Genomic DNA, 12,949 nt, shown 5'->3' on the forward strand with positions numbered 1-12,949 from the left:
TGTACATACGTTTACAGAATGCAGCAAACATTTCAAATATATACACAATATAATATAATTTAAAAAGTACGACAGACACCCTTTGCTTCTACTTCAAGAGTCTGTCTTTCTTTGTATCGTTCTGAGATAATTTAATGGGAATTTCGACATGTTGGTTTACGTGAAGCAGCGCCCCCTGTGGTAATGGCTCGGTACATATCAAAGAAAATCGTGACAAATTAAAGTCAGGCAATATGTGTCATTTACTGGCATCTACTTGAGTGAAATTATGAAGGATTAAACAAACAAACAAAAAAACTCAAACAAATCATGGCATAATTATCAAAACACCTTAACTAAGTCTTAGTTCCCCAGATTTGTAGTTTGACTTAATGAGTTTGTGCCAGTACCACAGGGAAACAACAACATCATGGCAAACTGAATATGAAATCAGATCAGATTGTCGAAGTTATGAGGTGACGTGGCGAGTGTAGGACCAAATAGAAAAAGAAACAAGGTTACTTCTCAGATTTTGTCATTTATTTTCATCTGTAGGCAAATTAATAAGTTTAATAAAGAGAGACATGTACAAAGGTGTGGTTACAGTATACAGTCAGTGCATATTATAGTACAATTTATGTACTCTCTGCTTTATCCACATTTTTTTTTTCATGGAATAAATGAAAAGTTTTCATTCTCTGTCAGTATTGTTCAATTGTTTGGCCCCATATTTTGCTAAATGATTTTCACCAGTGTTGCCTGACAATGAGTAAAGAAAGTGTGTTTTAGGACACTCCAAGGAAGGAAGAATGCCTTTGCAATGTCACTAAAGGGACTGACTCCTTCCATGTTAGTGGTAACGTCCCCTTGACTCCGTCAACATTCTGTCGAAGAAATCTGAATTTTTACCTACTGTAAGAGAAAATATAATCTGAAAATCAAATTAGAACAATACTGAATGCTGTTGTTTCAACATAAAAATATTTGCCATTACTCGTTTGTTTTTGTGCAGACAGATTGCACAGTCTTGTTACTCTGATGAATTTATTTCTTGTGATTCCTGTGTCTGACCGAGCAAATCACTCCGCTCTTGGGCCTTAGTGTGCCCGTGTCCATGATGTCAAAGGTCTGTCCTGGCACAAGGGAGAAGTCGAACCTCTGCAGCAGCTTGGCCATCACAATCTTGGCTTCCATCTGTATGCAACCCCATTCTAAAAGTTAACTCAATGCATTCTGATGCAGTGCCTTAATTTATTATGAGTGTTGAGGACCCACCTGAGCAAAGTTCTGTCCCAGGCAGGAGCGAGGACCCAGGGAGAAGGGGTAGTAGCAGTAGTAAGGCCTGACAAAAACAGATGAGACGTGTCCTCATTTAATATGCACTATTTTTGCTTGAATGGTAAGTGTTCTGACATGACCAGACGTGGTCCTGGTGAAAAAAAAAAAAAAATGTAGCCCACTTACTTTGGAGCATCTGGGTGGAATCTGTCTGGATCAAATTTCATGGGGTCCGGAAAGAATTCTTCCATTCTGCCAGTCACATAGGTGCTAAACTGCATTTCACAGCAAATCAGAATATATTTTGCATTAAATCAAATAGTTATGTGTCTGTGTAGATTCTATTTAAAAAAAAAAAAGTATTGAATAACTGACAATAAAAGTGCCTCCTTTAGGAACACGCATCCCATTGATGTCAATGTCTTCCACGACCTCCCTGGTTGTGCCTGTAGCTGGTGGATAGAGCCTCAGAGTCTCTTTCAGCACCTGTGAGCAGTGTCGCAAGGGCGATTTATTCATTCAAGAAAGGGAAAGTGAATTTAGGAGGGACGCAAGGCAACTGCACAGCTTGTTTTATGTGTGTGTGCTGTACTATTGGTCACTCAGCAGATTGCCTGTTTCTTGGGGAGAAAAATCATCAGCCTAGTGTACCTGAGAAAGGTAAACCAGTTGGCTAAGATCCTCATAACTGATCTCCTGTTTCATCCCGATGACTTCGTCCACCTCCTTCTTAGCCCTGAGAAATAAAACCGCCACATAAAGGTCCATTGCTCAGTGGGAACACTGTGAAATTAATCTGCGCTGTAGTATTAGGTTATCACTTCTCCAAAATATCTGGATGTCTCCCGAGTTCCATGATGCAAAAAGCCAGCTGGTTCGCCGTAGTTTCTTGTCCTTCAACGTAGGAGAGATGAAAAAAAGACATTAAAATATAAATCCTATCTTACAATGTGACTTATTTCCACACTCACCTGCAATGAAAAATGTCACAAAATTATCCAGCATGAATTCTTCGTCCTCTGGGGTCATAGTTTCTGAAACATAAGAATGACGCTTTAGTTAAGTTGGGCATGAGTATGTTTCATCATTTTTGAACCTTTACACCTTATCCATAAGAACATTAAATTCACGCTAAATGTAAAATTCAATATCTTTCCTCTCCTAAAGAGGGGTCCACTACCCTCCCACCCCTCTGAACTCACCTTTGCCCACAGTTCTGATGATCTGCGTCAGGATGTCCTTGGGGACCTCGTCACCGTTCTGTATGGCAGCCTTCCTGTTGTTGATCCACTCTGCTCCGGTGTGGCGCAGCAGGCGGCAGGCCTCCCTCACCTCGTTGATGAAGGGCCGGTTCATTGGATTGTACTGGAGAGGGTGAAGATTCCTCCACCTTAAAACACTTTCAAATCTTTGTTTTAGCTGTAACACACGCTGTACAAACTCACAGCAAAAAATTTGTCTCTTATGTTGATGACCATCCCTTTCAGACATGTCTCAATGGCTCTGGGGAAAGGTGAACTGTGATTCAGCAGGTCCAAATCCACACCAAAAGCGACCTGGGGCCGGAGAAAATGAGTTAACATTAATAGCATGCTGACATGAAGTTCTGTCATGAAAATTTGCCTCTGACGTCTCCTTTGGAGAGCTGCATGCAGACAAATACCTTGGCGATAACATCCAGCGTGACACAATTAACAAGGCTCAGCATGGATGTGTCTGTTTTGCTGTCGGCCAGTTCTGTGAGTTTGTCCATCAGTTTCTCAGCCCGCTCATTGAAAGTCCCAGAGAGACCTCTTAAATACCTGCAAACAATATCAGCTGTGACCGACTTTTACGGTTGCCAAGTAGATGCAACGGGGCAGTGTGACAACTAAGTAACTCACAAGCTGCTGAAGGCAGGGTCCATGATGCGGCGCTGTTTGTACCACTCTTCATGGTGTCGTACTGACACCAGGCCATTTCCTAGGAACCTTGAAGAGGTGACATACAGTGACTCCTATGGTGCCAAACAATCATTTGACACAACATATACTGAGCGGGCTCAAAGGTCCCACATAAACTTTTCTGATTTGTATTTTTCCACTCCTGTGAAGCAGCTTTACAATTATAACAAAAAAAAACAAAAACTCAATAGGTCTCCAGACAACTTTTCATTTAGCCCTCTGTTTGTATCCTTTGCGAGAACCCTTGCTCAAAATGATGCTTCTTAAAAACTTCAACATCTTTGGAGAAGGCGCAGCTAGAACTTGTCTAGGGATGTTGTTGCCAAGGTGAGAAAGGGATCAGTGACATTATCGTGTGATCTCACAAAGAATCAACCTTCGTCAGTTTAGGACGTTAACTGGCAAGTGAGAGACAAAATCTGTTTAGAAGAAATTAGTAGAGTAATAAGTGTATTATATGGGACCATTTTAAGGATTTGCAATATTGCAATATTGCCCAAAATACCTTTGACCAAACAGGGTGAAAAGTCCACTGTGCAGGAAACTGTCTTTGGAGTATTTTGGCGACATCAGGATTTCCTAAGAAATACGAATAAAACAGATCAAAATGTATTTTTATTTATTTTCTCATGTAACGTAACTCACAGACTTTTGTCACTAAAGGCAAATGTCTCACAGGCTGCCTGGCCCTTTACTCTCCATATCCCTTTACTCCACATATTGCATAAGGCATGCTATCACAAACAGCTGTAAGGGGCTATTTGCACCTTTGTTGCCTCCGGGCATGTCACCATTACCAGAACGGTATGCAGGAAGTTGATCTTGCAAACAGGTCCATATTTTAGTCTCCTGTAAAAAAGAAAAAAGGGAGAGAAAAAAAAAGTTCGTATTAGCAGATCATTACATCCATGGTCACACATGCCCAAGCAAAGACTGAATGTAAAGGTTCAGTAAAGGTTTTTATATTGGAATTGTACACAATATACAAGTAGCACATATTACCACTTCGACTGATAAGGACAGTAGTTAGCGACAAGAGGGCGGGGGGGATTAGTGCGCGCGGGGGGGGGGGTATTTTCTCAAATGTTGTCATTTTAACTTACACTATTTAACAGTTTAAATTGACCTTTAAACGCTCTGGTTGGGAACGTTTTAAGACATTATAAAGTTATATCGCTCGTACTTACCATTCCAGGAATTTGTCGTGTATGAGATCTCCCTTCTTCATCACCGCCAGAAAAGTTGGCGTATTTCCGAAAAAGAAGCTGTGGAAGAAAAACGCAGCATGACCGACAACAACATAAATATAAAGAAAGAAAGTTAGCGCAACATTGCACGGCGAACTCCACTGACAGCCAGTGTGAAGGTACCTGTCTCTGGGCGGCCCGGGAATGTGGTCGAACTTCATGTGAATGTATTTAATGTAGAGGCAGTAGCCGAGGAAAGCCACAGCAAGTGGAATGAGCAGGAGAAGCAGCCCGTAAGCGGCCCAGTTCAGAACCATGCTGAAGAACGCCATTTCTCCAGCCAGGGGAAGGCCTCCACAGTAGATACGTAAATCTGAACGATTGAGCAGCCAGAGACAGAGAGGTAAAAGGGTGAACGGCCACTCCTACCGTTATCAGGCTCTCCGTGAGGGTTGTGGGGTTTTGCCCTTTACCGTTAAGGATTGTTGTTGTTGTTGTGTTTAGTGACTTGCCATTGCGTTTCTGGAGTTATTTGAGTTGCTTTGTTGCGGTTGTTGTTTTGCTGTTGAGTTTTGCACTTCAGGGCCACCGTGCATACGTTTATAAAATGCAGCGGTACATGCGACTGTATGTACAATAAAATGTAAGTATGAAACTGCGACATAAATCATTTGCCACGAAAATTGTTCAAGTGTCTGTCGTTCTTTATATGGTTCTGGTAAGTTTTATGGGTGTTTGAGACTTTGGTTTACATGAAGCAAGCGACCCCTGTAGTGAAGCTTGGGTAAATATCAAAGAAAATCGTGGCAAATTAATACTTGGCAATGTGTGACATTTACTGGCATGTAGTAGTGTGGAATTATGAATTATTATTTTTCTTGACTCAAACAAATTGTTGCCTACTTTTCGAAGATTATTGAAGGTCTTTCTCAAAATGCGTGCACATTGTGTTCTGGCTAAAATGCATAAGTAAGAAGGAACTTTCCTGAAAAGACCATAACTATGTGTTAATTTCTTGGGTGTTGTAGTTTGACGGGTCTTAATGAGTTTTTGTCTTCAAAGTCACCGTTCACTCTCGATGTATGGTGTCAGTACCACAGGGTGATAATAACAACATCATGGCAAAGTGAACATGAAATCAGATCAGATTGTCGCAATTCGGCGGTGACGTGGCGAGTGTAGGACCAAATAGGGAAAGAAACAAGGTTACTTCTCAGATGTTGTCTTTTATTTTCATCTGTATGCAAATCAATAATTTAATAAAGAATGACAAGTGCAAAAGTGTGGTTACAGTAAAATTAGTATACATTGTGTTACTATTTATGTACTTTTCCATTATGTCCAATTATTTTTTTCCACGGACAAATAAAATGTCTTCATTACTCAGGCAATATTGTTAAATTATTCTGTCCCATATTGTGCTAAATAATTTTCACCAGTGTTGTCTAACAATAATATGAGTCATTATTTTAGTTAGTGCAAGAAATAAGCCTTTTGTAATGTCCCTACAGGGACTGGCCCCTTTCAGGTGAGTGGTAACATCCCCTGGTGTTGGCTCTGGCCTCCTCTGAGACTAGGCACTTGTCTGGCACTCGTCTCCTTCAACATTCTTTGTCAAAGAAATCTGAATTTTATGTACTGCAGAAAATCAAAACGGGTCAATATTGAATACTGTTATTACAGCATAAAAATATTTGCCATTACTCGTTTGTTTTTGTGCAGACAGATCGCACAGTCTTGTTACGATGATAAATTTATTTCTTGTGATTCCTGTGTCTGACCGAGCAAATCACTCCGCTCTTGGGCCTTAGTGTGCCCGTGTCCAGGATGTCAAAGGTCTGTCCTGGCACAAGGGAGAAGTCGAACCTCTGCAGCAGCTTGGCCATCACAACTTTAGCTTCCATCTGTAAGCAACCCCATTCTAAAAGTTAACTCAATGCATTCTGATGCAGTGCCTTGAATTATTATGAGTGTTGAGGACCCACCTGAGCAAAGTTCTGTCCAAGGCAGGAGCGAGGACCCAGGGAGAAGGGGTAGTAGCAGTAGTAAGGCCTGACAAAAGCAGATGAGAGGCGCACTATTTTTTTCTGACATGACCAGAGGTGGTCCTGGTGGGGGAAAAAACCCAAAACAAATGTAGGCCACTTACTTTGGAGCATCTGGGTGGAATCTGTCTGGATCAAATTTCATGGGGTCCGGAAAGAATTCTTCCATTCTGCCAGTCACATAGGTGCTAAACTGCATTTCAAAGCAATTCAAAATATATTTTGCATCAAACCAAAAGGTATTGAGATTCTATTGTGTGCAAAAAAGACTAAATGACCTACAAGAAAGGAATATCTAAGGACCATGAAAATATTTTTTCTATCTGTGTAATTTATAAATGCAGGTGAAAATGACTGAGTCACTTACAATAAAAATGCCTCCTTTTGGAACACGGATCCCATTAATAACAATGTCTTCCACTACGTCCCTGGATGTGCCTGAAGCTGTTGGGTAGATCCTCAGAGTCTCTTTCAGCACCTGTGAGCAGGAGGGACGCAAGGTAATAGCACAGTTTGTGTTATGTGTGTGCTGCAATATGGATCCAAGGATTGGTTACTTCTTGGAAAAATGTGTCAGCATTTTCCAAACCCAAGTCTACACACCTGAGAAAGGTAAACCAGTTGGCTAAGATCCTCATAACTGATCTCCTGTTTCATCCCGATGACTTCGTCCACCTCCTTCTTAGCCCTGAGGAATAAAACCGCCACATAAAGGTCCATTGCTCAGTGGGAACACTGTGAAATTAATCTGCGCTGTAGTATTAGGTTATCACTTCTCCAAAATATCTGGATGTCTCCCGAGTTCCATGATGCAAAAAGCCAGCTGGTTCGCCGTAGTTTCTTGTCCTTCAACGTAGGAGAGATGAAATAACTATTTTACCATTTGGTAAATTCATAATTTCTTCATCATAAAACACACAGGAACATTTTTTTGATTGATTTCCACACTCACCTGCAATGAAAAATGTCAAAAAATTATCCAGCATGAATTCTTCGTCCTCTGGCGTCATAGTTTCTGAAAAATAACAATGATGCTTTAGTGTTTCATCATTTTGAACCTTTACTCGATGTTGACCATTACATTATCACTACAATTCCATGTCTTTCCTCTCCTAAAGAGGGGCCCACTACCCTCCCACCCCTCTGAACTCACCTTTGTCCACAGTTTTGATGATCTGCGTCAGGATGTCCTTGGGGACCTCGTCACCGTTCTGTATGGCAGCCTTCCTGTTGTTGATCCACTCTGCTCCGGTGCGGCGCAGCAGGCGGCAGGCCTCCCTCACCTCGTTGATGAAGGGCCGGTTCATTGGATTGTACTGGAGAGGGTGAAGATTCCTCCACCTTAAAACACTTTCAAATCTTTTGTCTTTGGCTGTAACACACGCTGTACAAACTCACAGCATAAAATATGTCTCTTATGTTGATGACCATCCCTTTCAGGCATGTCTCAATGGCTCTGGGGAAAGGTGAGCTTTGATTCAGCAGGTCCAAATCCACACCAAAAGCAACCTGTGGCCAGAGAAAATTAGTTAATGTTAAGAGTATGATGACATGAAGTTCTGTAATGAAAAGTTGCCTCTGATATCTCATTTGGAGATGTGGATGCAGTCAAATACCTTGCAAATAACATCCAGTGTGACACAGTTAACAAGGCTCAGCATGGATGTGTCTGTTTTGCTGTCGGCCAGCTCTGTGAGTTTGTCCATCAGTTTCTCAACTCGCTCATTGAAAGTGCCCATAAGACCTCTTAAATACCTGCGAATGATACTAGCTGTGACCGACTTGTACGGTTGCCAACCAGATGCAACTGGTCAGTGTGACAATTAAATAGCTTACAAGCTGCTGAAAGCAGGGTCCATGATGCGGCGCTGTTTGTACCACTTTTCATGGTCCCGTGCTGTTACCAAGCCATCCCCTAGGAACCTTGAAAAAAACTCAACAACTCAATAGGCCTCCAGAAAACTGCACAATTAGCCCTCTGTTTGTATACATTCACTAAAACACGATACAGTGATTAAGAACACTGACAGAGATTAGAAACAACCTAATTTGGCCTTATTCATACTATAAATTGACAAGAGCCAGCATTAGCACACAGTCAACATCTTCAGAATACTTGTTGTATGAACAGTGAAGCTAATCTTTTCGTCTTTTAATTTACCTAATACCAAACAGGCTAAAGAGTCGGCTGTGCATCATACTGTCTTTGGTGTATTTTGGCGACATCAGGACTTCCTAAAACAAAAACAAAAAAACACCAAAAGAGTTTAAAAGGTGACAGGTTGTGATTCTTTTTCATGTAATTAATCTTTATGACTTGCTAACTTTCATCACCAAAAGGAAAATGTCTAACATGCTGCATGGCACTATACATTTTGCATAACATAACCTACTATTTTACAAACAAAGTACGCACCTTTGTAGCCTCTGGGCAGGTCACACAAACCAAAACGAAATGCAGACTGTAGATCTTGTAAACAGGTCCATATTTTAGGCTCCTGTAAAAAAGTTTGCATTAGTAGACCATTACATCAGTTATCACACAATGTCAAAGTAAAGACTGAATGTACAATAGTAAACGTTTTCACAGAGAATGCTTGACAGAGATGTATGCATGATATAAAAGTACATATGAGATGTCCATCAGAAAAGCACAGTAGTTGGATCCATGGACTTGCAATAAGAATAGTGGCGGGTTGTTATATCTTATAGCAACCTGGATGAGTGCCGTCCATACTTACCATTTCAGAAATAAGTCGTGCAGGAGCTCGCCCTCCTTCATCGCCACCTGAAGCTCTCTCGCATTCCCGAGAAAGAAGCTGTGGAAGAACATCGCCGGTTGGATAAAGTCAGTCAATCTTGCACGAGAACCACTGACAGCCTGTGTACCAAGGTACCTCTTTTCGGGCGGCCCGGGAATGTGGTCGAACTTCATGCGAATGTATTTAATGTAGAGGCAGAAACCTAGAAAAGCGACGGAAAGCGGAATGAGCAGGAGAAGCAGCCCGTAAGCGGCCCAGTTCAGAACCATGCTGAAGAACGCCATTTCTCCAGCCAGGGGAAGTGTTCCCACCAGACTACAGATCAGAGACTGAGAAGTAAATGGGTGAACGGTCAGTTAATATCGGCCAAGTTTTTATTTCCGCATTCACCAGGGAGATGTTATATGGTTGAAAATACCACCCGGCGCCATGTTGGACGGAAGCGGGCTCCATAGCTCAGTGGTTAGAGCACTGGTCTTGTAAACCAGGGGTCGCGAGTTCGATCCTCGCTGGGGCCTCGCCTCAATTAGAAAGTGTTTTTTCTGACAGTTAAATAGTTGTACCTCACGTAACTAAGCGTAACAGATATGCCATAAAAGAAATCAATTCGCAGTCGTTATTCTGCCACGCGGAGTGAATACTCGACATTATGTGATTATGTGTGGTTTGAAAATTGTCACTGTCTGTGTTATGGTTGTTGTTAAATTTTTTTTTACTGGGATGTACGTCGTATGAGTCAGGATTTTTTTTGTGCGCAGACAGATAGATAGATAGATTTCTGTTATTTGACCTTACCTCTCTCCCTCTCTCTCTCTCACACACACACAAAGCATCACTAGGAATTTTCTTCTTTCATCTTTTTTCTCCCCTTTTTCACAGGTTCACACCTAACATTTCATTACACTACACTCATGTTACTCTCAGTTATTCCCTTGGCCATAATATTATGCAGATCCTACAACAATAAAGTCAACAACTAAAGAAAGTTAGGACTTAGGCGTTTGCCCCCTGCAAACTTTGATACACAGCAAAGCATGGGTTAAGCCGTAGAGTCGGCCTCAACTTTTTCACCACGCAGAGCGAGGGAATTCCTCCGTGACCGAAAATAGTCCCCAGCATCGTCAAAAGGGCGTGAAGCTACGTAGGTAGATGTACTTCACACATGAGAAGCCACGTCAGCGATTCCTACCTACATCCCGCTGATGCAATTGCACCCATCTCCGCTGGGGAAGCTGGGTAATTGTCTGAGTCGACACGGAATCTCGGCGTAGGCCTCATAAAGACGCGCAAACAGAAGTTGAAGGGCCAAGTGACGCAGAGGGACATTGTGAACCAAGTGCGCTCGTGTTTGCTCGTGCAAGTCTGTTGTGTTTTTGAAAAGGGGGCCAGAAGATGTGACGGCGAGAATGCAAAGGCACGCAAAATAACTTAATTTAGAAACACGCTTTTTTCGATGCCTGACCCGTTCTTACATACATGCGTTGCTTCCTACACATTCTGTACTGCTCTGCTTGCAGTGGGGAGTGACGCCAGAGGTATTGAACAGACTCATCCGAGTGATTGTGGCTTTTCGGATGCGAGTTCAGTCTTCTAGGTGATTGCTATTTTTAAATGCCTTCACCGGAATTTCATGCACGCCAAATTAGCTGGAAGCCGTGATCACGCTAATCACACATCCACATCGGAGGCCGTGGCCAGGGATGTACGCACTCGATGCAGTTATGTTTACACAATAAATGCAAGTGTTAATGGTTTTCAGCCCATCGAAATGCCACGGAATGTGCAACGCAGATTTACACTTCACCGCCTCTGAGTTGAAAATGTGCTGAAGTGAAACAGAAGTCACACAAATTCCTTTAAATACTGAACTTGAATTTGACTCTCTCGTGATTGTCTCACCTTCAGGGGAGGCTTCGTAGTTTCTTGCTTTTGGTGTGGCAAGATCATAGTTTCAGAATCAGGTCACTAAATGAAAACTATGGGTGTGACGAGATGCCAAACTGGAAAAACACTGGGAAAGGATTAGGAGAGAAATAACAGCAATCCCCACCCACCTGTTTTTGAACCTGACTCAGCCTCTCACACCAGGTGCCAGCCATTAACGCTCAGTAGTAAGCCACTATGCCCGTCATCCAGTTAATTATTTCTGGGGTATTTTTGTTGTTGTTGTTATTGTTATTATGACCCACATTCTCTGTTTTAAATGTGTCACTGGTGGTCTGCTCTGTCGTGGTTCCTTTGTAAACTGACAAACCTATTCCTATAACCTTTTCAATGAAAATGTCATGAAAGTGGGTTGAAAAAAGTACACACAGCCAAGATTCCCGGGTAAGGCCTTTGCAATTACGTATAATGACCAGTAGGAGTTGCTCTATGTCAAATTTCTGCATTTATATGCACTCTTCTGCCTATGTGAGAGTTTGGGCCCTTCAAGTAGATAATTGCAATGCAGAGTCTCAGAAACATTTTGTTGAATCATGTGATTAATTCAGTACCTTTAACCTTTTAACATTTTGATCTAAGGCAACCTAAAAAAAACCAAAAAAACAAAACCATCTAACCTGATGCACAGCTTCCCGTGACAGTGCTATCCACCCACGACCGCGGCCTCTTCATACCTGCGCATATTTGGAGGCAATACCCTCGGAGCTTGTCTGCATTCTTATCTCAAAGGGGTATTTTCAGGTCCAGGGTCCTGGCTCTGTGTAAACACTGCAGGCCAGGGGCTGTTTGATGTTGTTATGCCTGGCAGGCTGCCGACTCTTGTAGCTCAGATCTGCCAGGCTGCTGTCATGTCCGAACGCATTGTGCTGGCTGCTCTTTTGATTGTATTATCAACAGACGAAGCAGAGTGGGAGAAAATTAAAACTCCCAGCGGACACGGATAAACAATATTTGTAGTCTGCTCTCGTCTGGGGAATGCCAGTTATTTGCTCTCCTCTGAGGATGTGGCCGCTCTGTGTTATCACAAGGAACGATTTTTGTCTGTGGTCTGGGAGTGAGACAAGATGCGTTAGGAATGATGGCCAGCAAAGGATGTGCTGCCTCAATATTGTTATACTGTCATGGTGAAAGAATATATGATTAATGATTGTTTTTTCACATTACTAAACTTTTTTTTACTTTTCTTGCAAACATGAAACAAACCTGTGGAATGTCCAGCAAAGCCTCACTTTTAGCAGGTCACTAAAGTACAAACGTTTTAGCAGTGTGCTGTTATCTGGAGAGTTTTTTGATGTTGTGCTTTGGGTGGAAGGGGAACTAATTGCTGCTCCATTTTGGTCAGGCATTTTTTTAGAAAAAGTGACAGAAAAGCTCTTAAATCAATATGACATGGTTTTCCAGTTGCCCACAGCTGAACTATCTGCGGCACGTGAAGCTGAGGACAGGCGGTCTGCAGAGACTGCCTTAGTCCCGCCCCTTTTGCCATCTCTGCCTCCTAATAATGGTGGGTCCGTTTTGAGATTAGCCACGATGAACTTGGAACAAGGCTTCTCTGTGTGGGGAGGCTGCTCGAGAAACGGGATAAATCCGACTGCAGATAATCCGTAGGATCCTAAGATCTGCTGGAATTCTTCTGGGTTTTGAAGGTACCTTAAGCACATTTGTCAGTGTGTTTGTGCAGGCCTATGATATCCAGCCAGTATGTTTGGTGCTTATACAGATACATATTTCCTCCCTTGGACTTCAATGAGCCCTTGTGAGCCTTTGGCCCAGCGTATGTTTGTTTGCATGGAGCCACCCTGGGCACAAAG

The 12,949-nt window shown here is 42.3% G+C and overlaps 2 protein-coding genes and 1 non-coding gene across 3 annotated transcripts; 1 reads left to right on the plus strand and 2 right to left on the minus strand.

Moving 5' to 3' along the window:
- Positions 1–493: 493 nt before the first annotated feature.
- On the minus strand, positions 494–4,836 carry LOC142903018 (cholesterol 24-hydroxylase-like). The gene is made up of 15 exons (XM_076048420.1): positions 4,571–4,836; positions 4,388–4,465; positions 3,968–4,049; positions 3,706–3,779; positions 3,141–3,227; positions 2,921–3,059; positions 2,703–2,813; positions 2,460–2,622; positions 2,229–2,291; positions 2,079–2,151; positions 1,909–1,993; positions 1,633–1,743; positions 1,444–1,532; positions 1,255–1,321; positions 494–1,173 (listed from the first exon to the last, which is right to left on the minus strand). Exons 1-15 carry the CDS (start codon positions 4,717–4,719, stop codon positions 1,024–1,026), a joined length of 1,521 nt encoding a protein of 506 aa, XP_075904535.1. The 5' UTR covers positions 4,720–4,836; the 3' UTR covers positions 494–1,023.
- A 757-nt stretch (positions 4,837–5,593) lies between these two features.
- On the minus strand, positions 5,594–9,550 carry LOC142903019 (cholesterol 24-hydroxylase-like). Its single transcript, XM_076048421.1, has 15 exons — positions 9,330–9,550; positions 9,174–9,251; positions 8,849–8,930; positions 8,594–8,667; positions 8,269–8,355; positions 8,049–8,187; positions 7,831–7,941; positions 7,586–7,748; positions 7,385–7,447; positions 7,206–7,278; positions 7,036–7,120; positions 6,800–6,910; positions 6,537–6,625; positions 6,373–6,439; positions 5,594–6,291 (listed from the first exon to the last, which is right to left on the minus strand). The coding sequence occupies exons 1-15, from the start codon at positions 9,476–9,478 to the stop codon at positions 6,142–6,144; spliced, it is 1,521 nt and encodes a 506-aa protein (XP_075904536.1). The 5' UTR covers positions 9,479–9,550; the 3' UTR covers positions 5,594–6,141.
- Positions 9,551–9,639: 89 nt separating this feature from the next.
- On the plus strand, positions 9,640–9,712 carry trnat-ugu (transfer RNA threonine (anticodon UGU)). The gene has a single exon. It is a non-coding gene; the product is annotated as a tRNA-Thr (tRNA).
- The last annotated feature ends 3,237 nt before the right edge of the window (positions 9,713–12,949 follow it).

Source organism: Nelusetta ayraudi, unplaced genomic scaffold, assembly GCF_046127955.1.
Source record: "Nelusetta ayraudi isolate G7.1 ecotype Tasmania unplaced genomic scaffold, CSIRO-AGI_Nayr_v1 ptg000100l, whole genome shotgun sequence".
Classification (NCBI taxonomy): Eukaryota; Metazoa; Chordata; class Actinopteri; order Tetraodontiformes; family Monacanthidae; genus Nelusetta; species Nelusetta ayraudi.

What these genes read in the sequence shown, in the direction of transcription:
- LOC142903019 (XM_076048421.1), bottom strand. Translation starts at nt 9,478, where the DNA reads ATGGCGTTCTTCAGCATGGTTCTGAACTGGGCCGCTTACGGGCTGCTT. An exon ending in GACCCTGCTTTCAGCAGCTT is followed by an intron (nt 8,188 to 8,268) that starts GTAAGCTATTTA and finishes TATCATTCGCAG; the next exon opens with GTATTTAAGAGGTCTTATGG. An exon ending in CACTGGATGTTATTTGCAAG is followed by an intron (nt 7,942 to 8,048) that starts GTATTTGACTGC and finishes CTCTGGCCACAG; the next exon opens with GTTGCTTTTGGTGTGGATTT.
- LOC142903018 (XM_076048420.1), bottom strand. Translation starts at nt 4,719, where the DNA reads ATGGCGTTCTTCAGCATGGTTCTGAACTGGGCCGCTTACGGGCTGCTT. An exon ending in CGCTGGATGTTATCGCCAAG is followed by an intron (nt 2,814 to 2,920) that starts GTATTTGTCTGC and finishes CTCCGGCCCCAG; the next exon opens with GTCGCTTTTGGTGTGGATTT. An exon ending in TGGGACAGAACTTTGCTCAG is followed by an intron (nt 1,174 to 1,254) that starts GTGGGTCCTCAA and finishes GGTTGCATACAG; the next exon opens with ATGGAAGCCAAGATTGTGAT.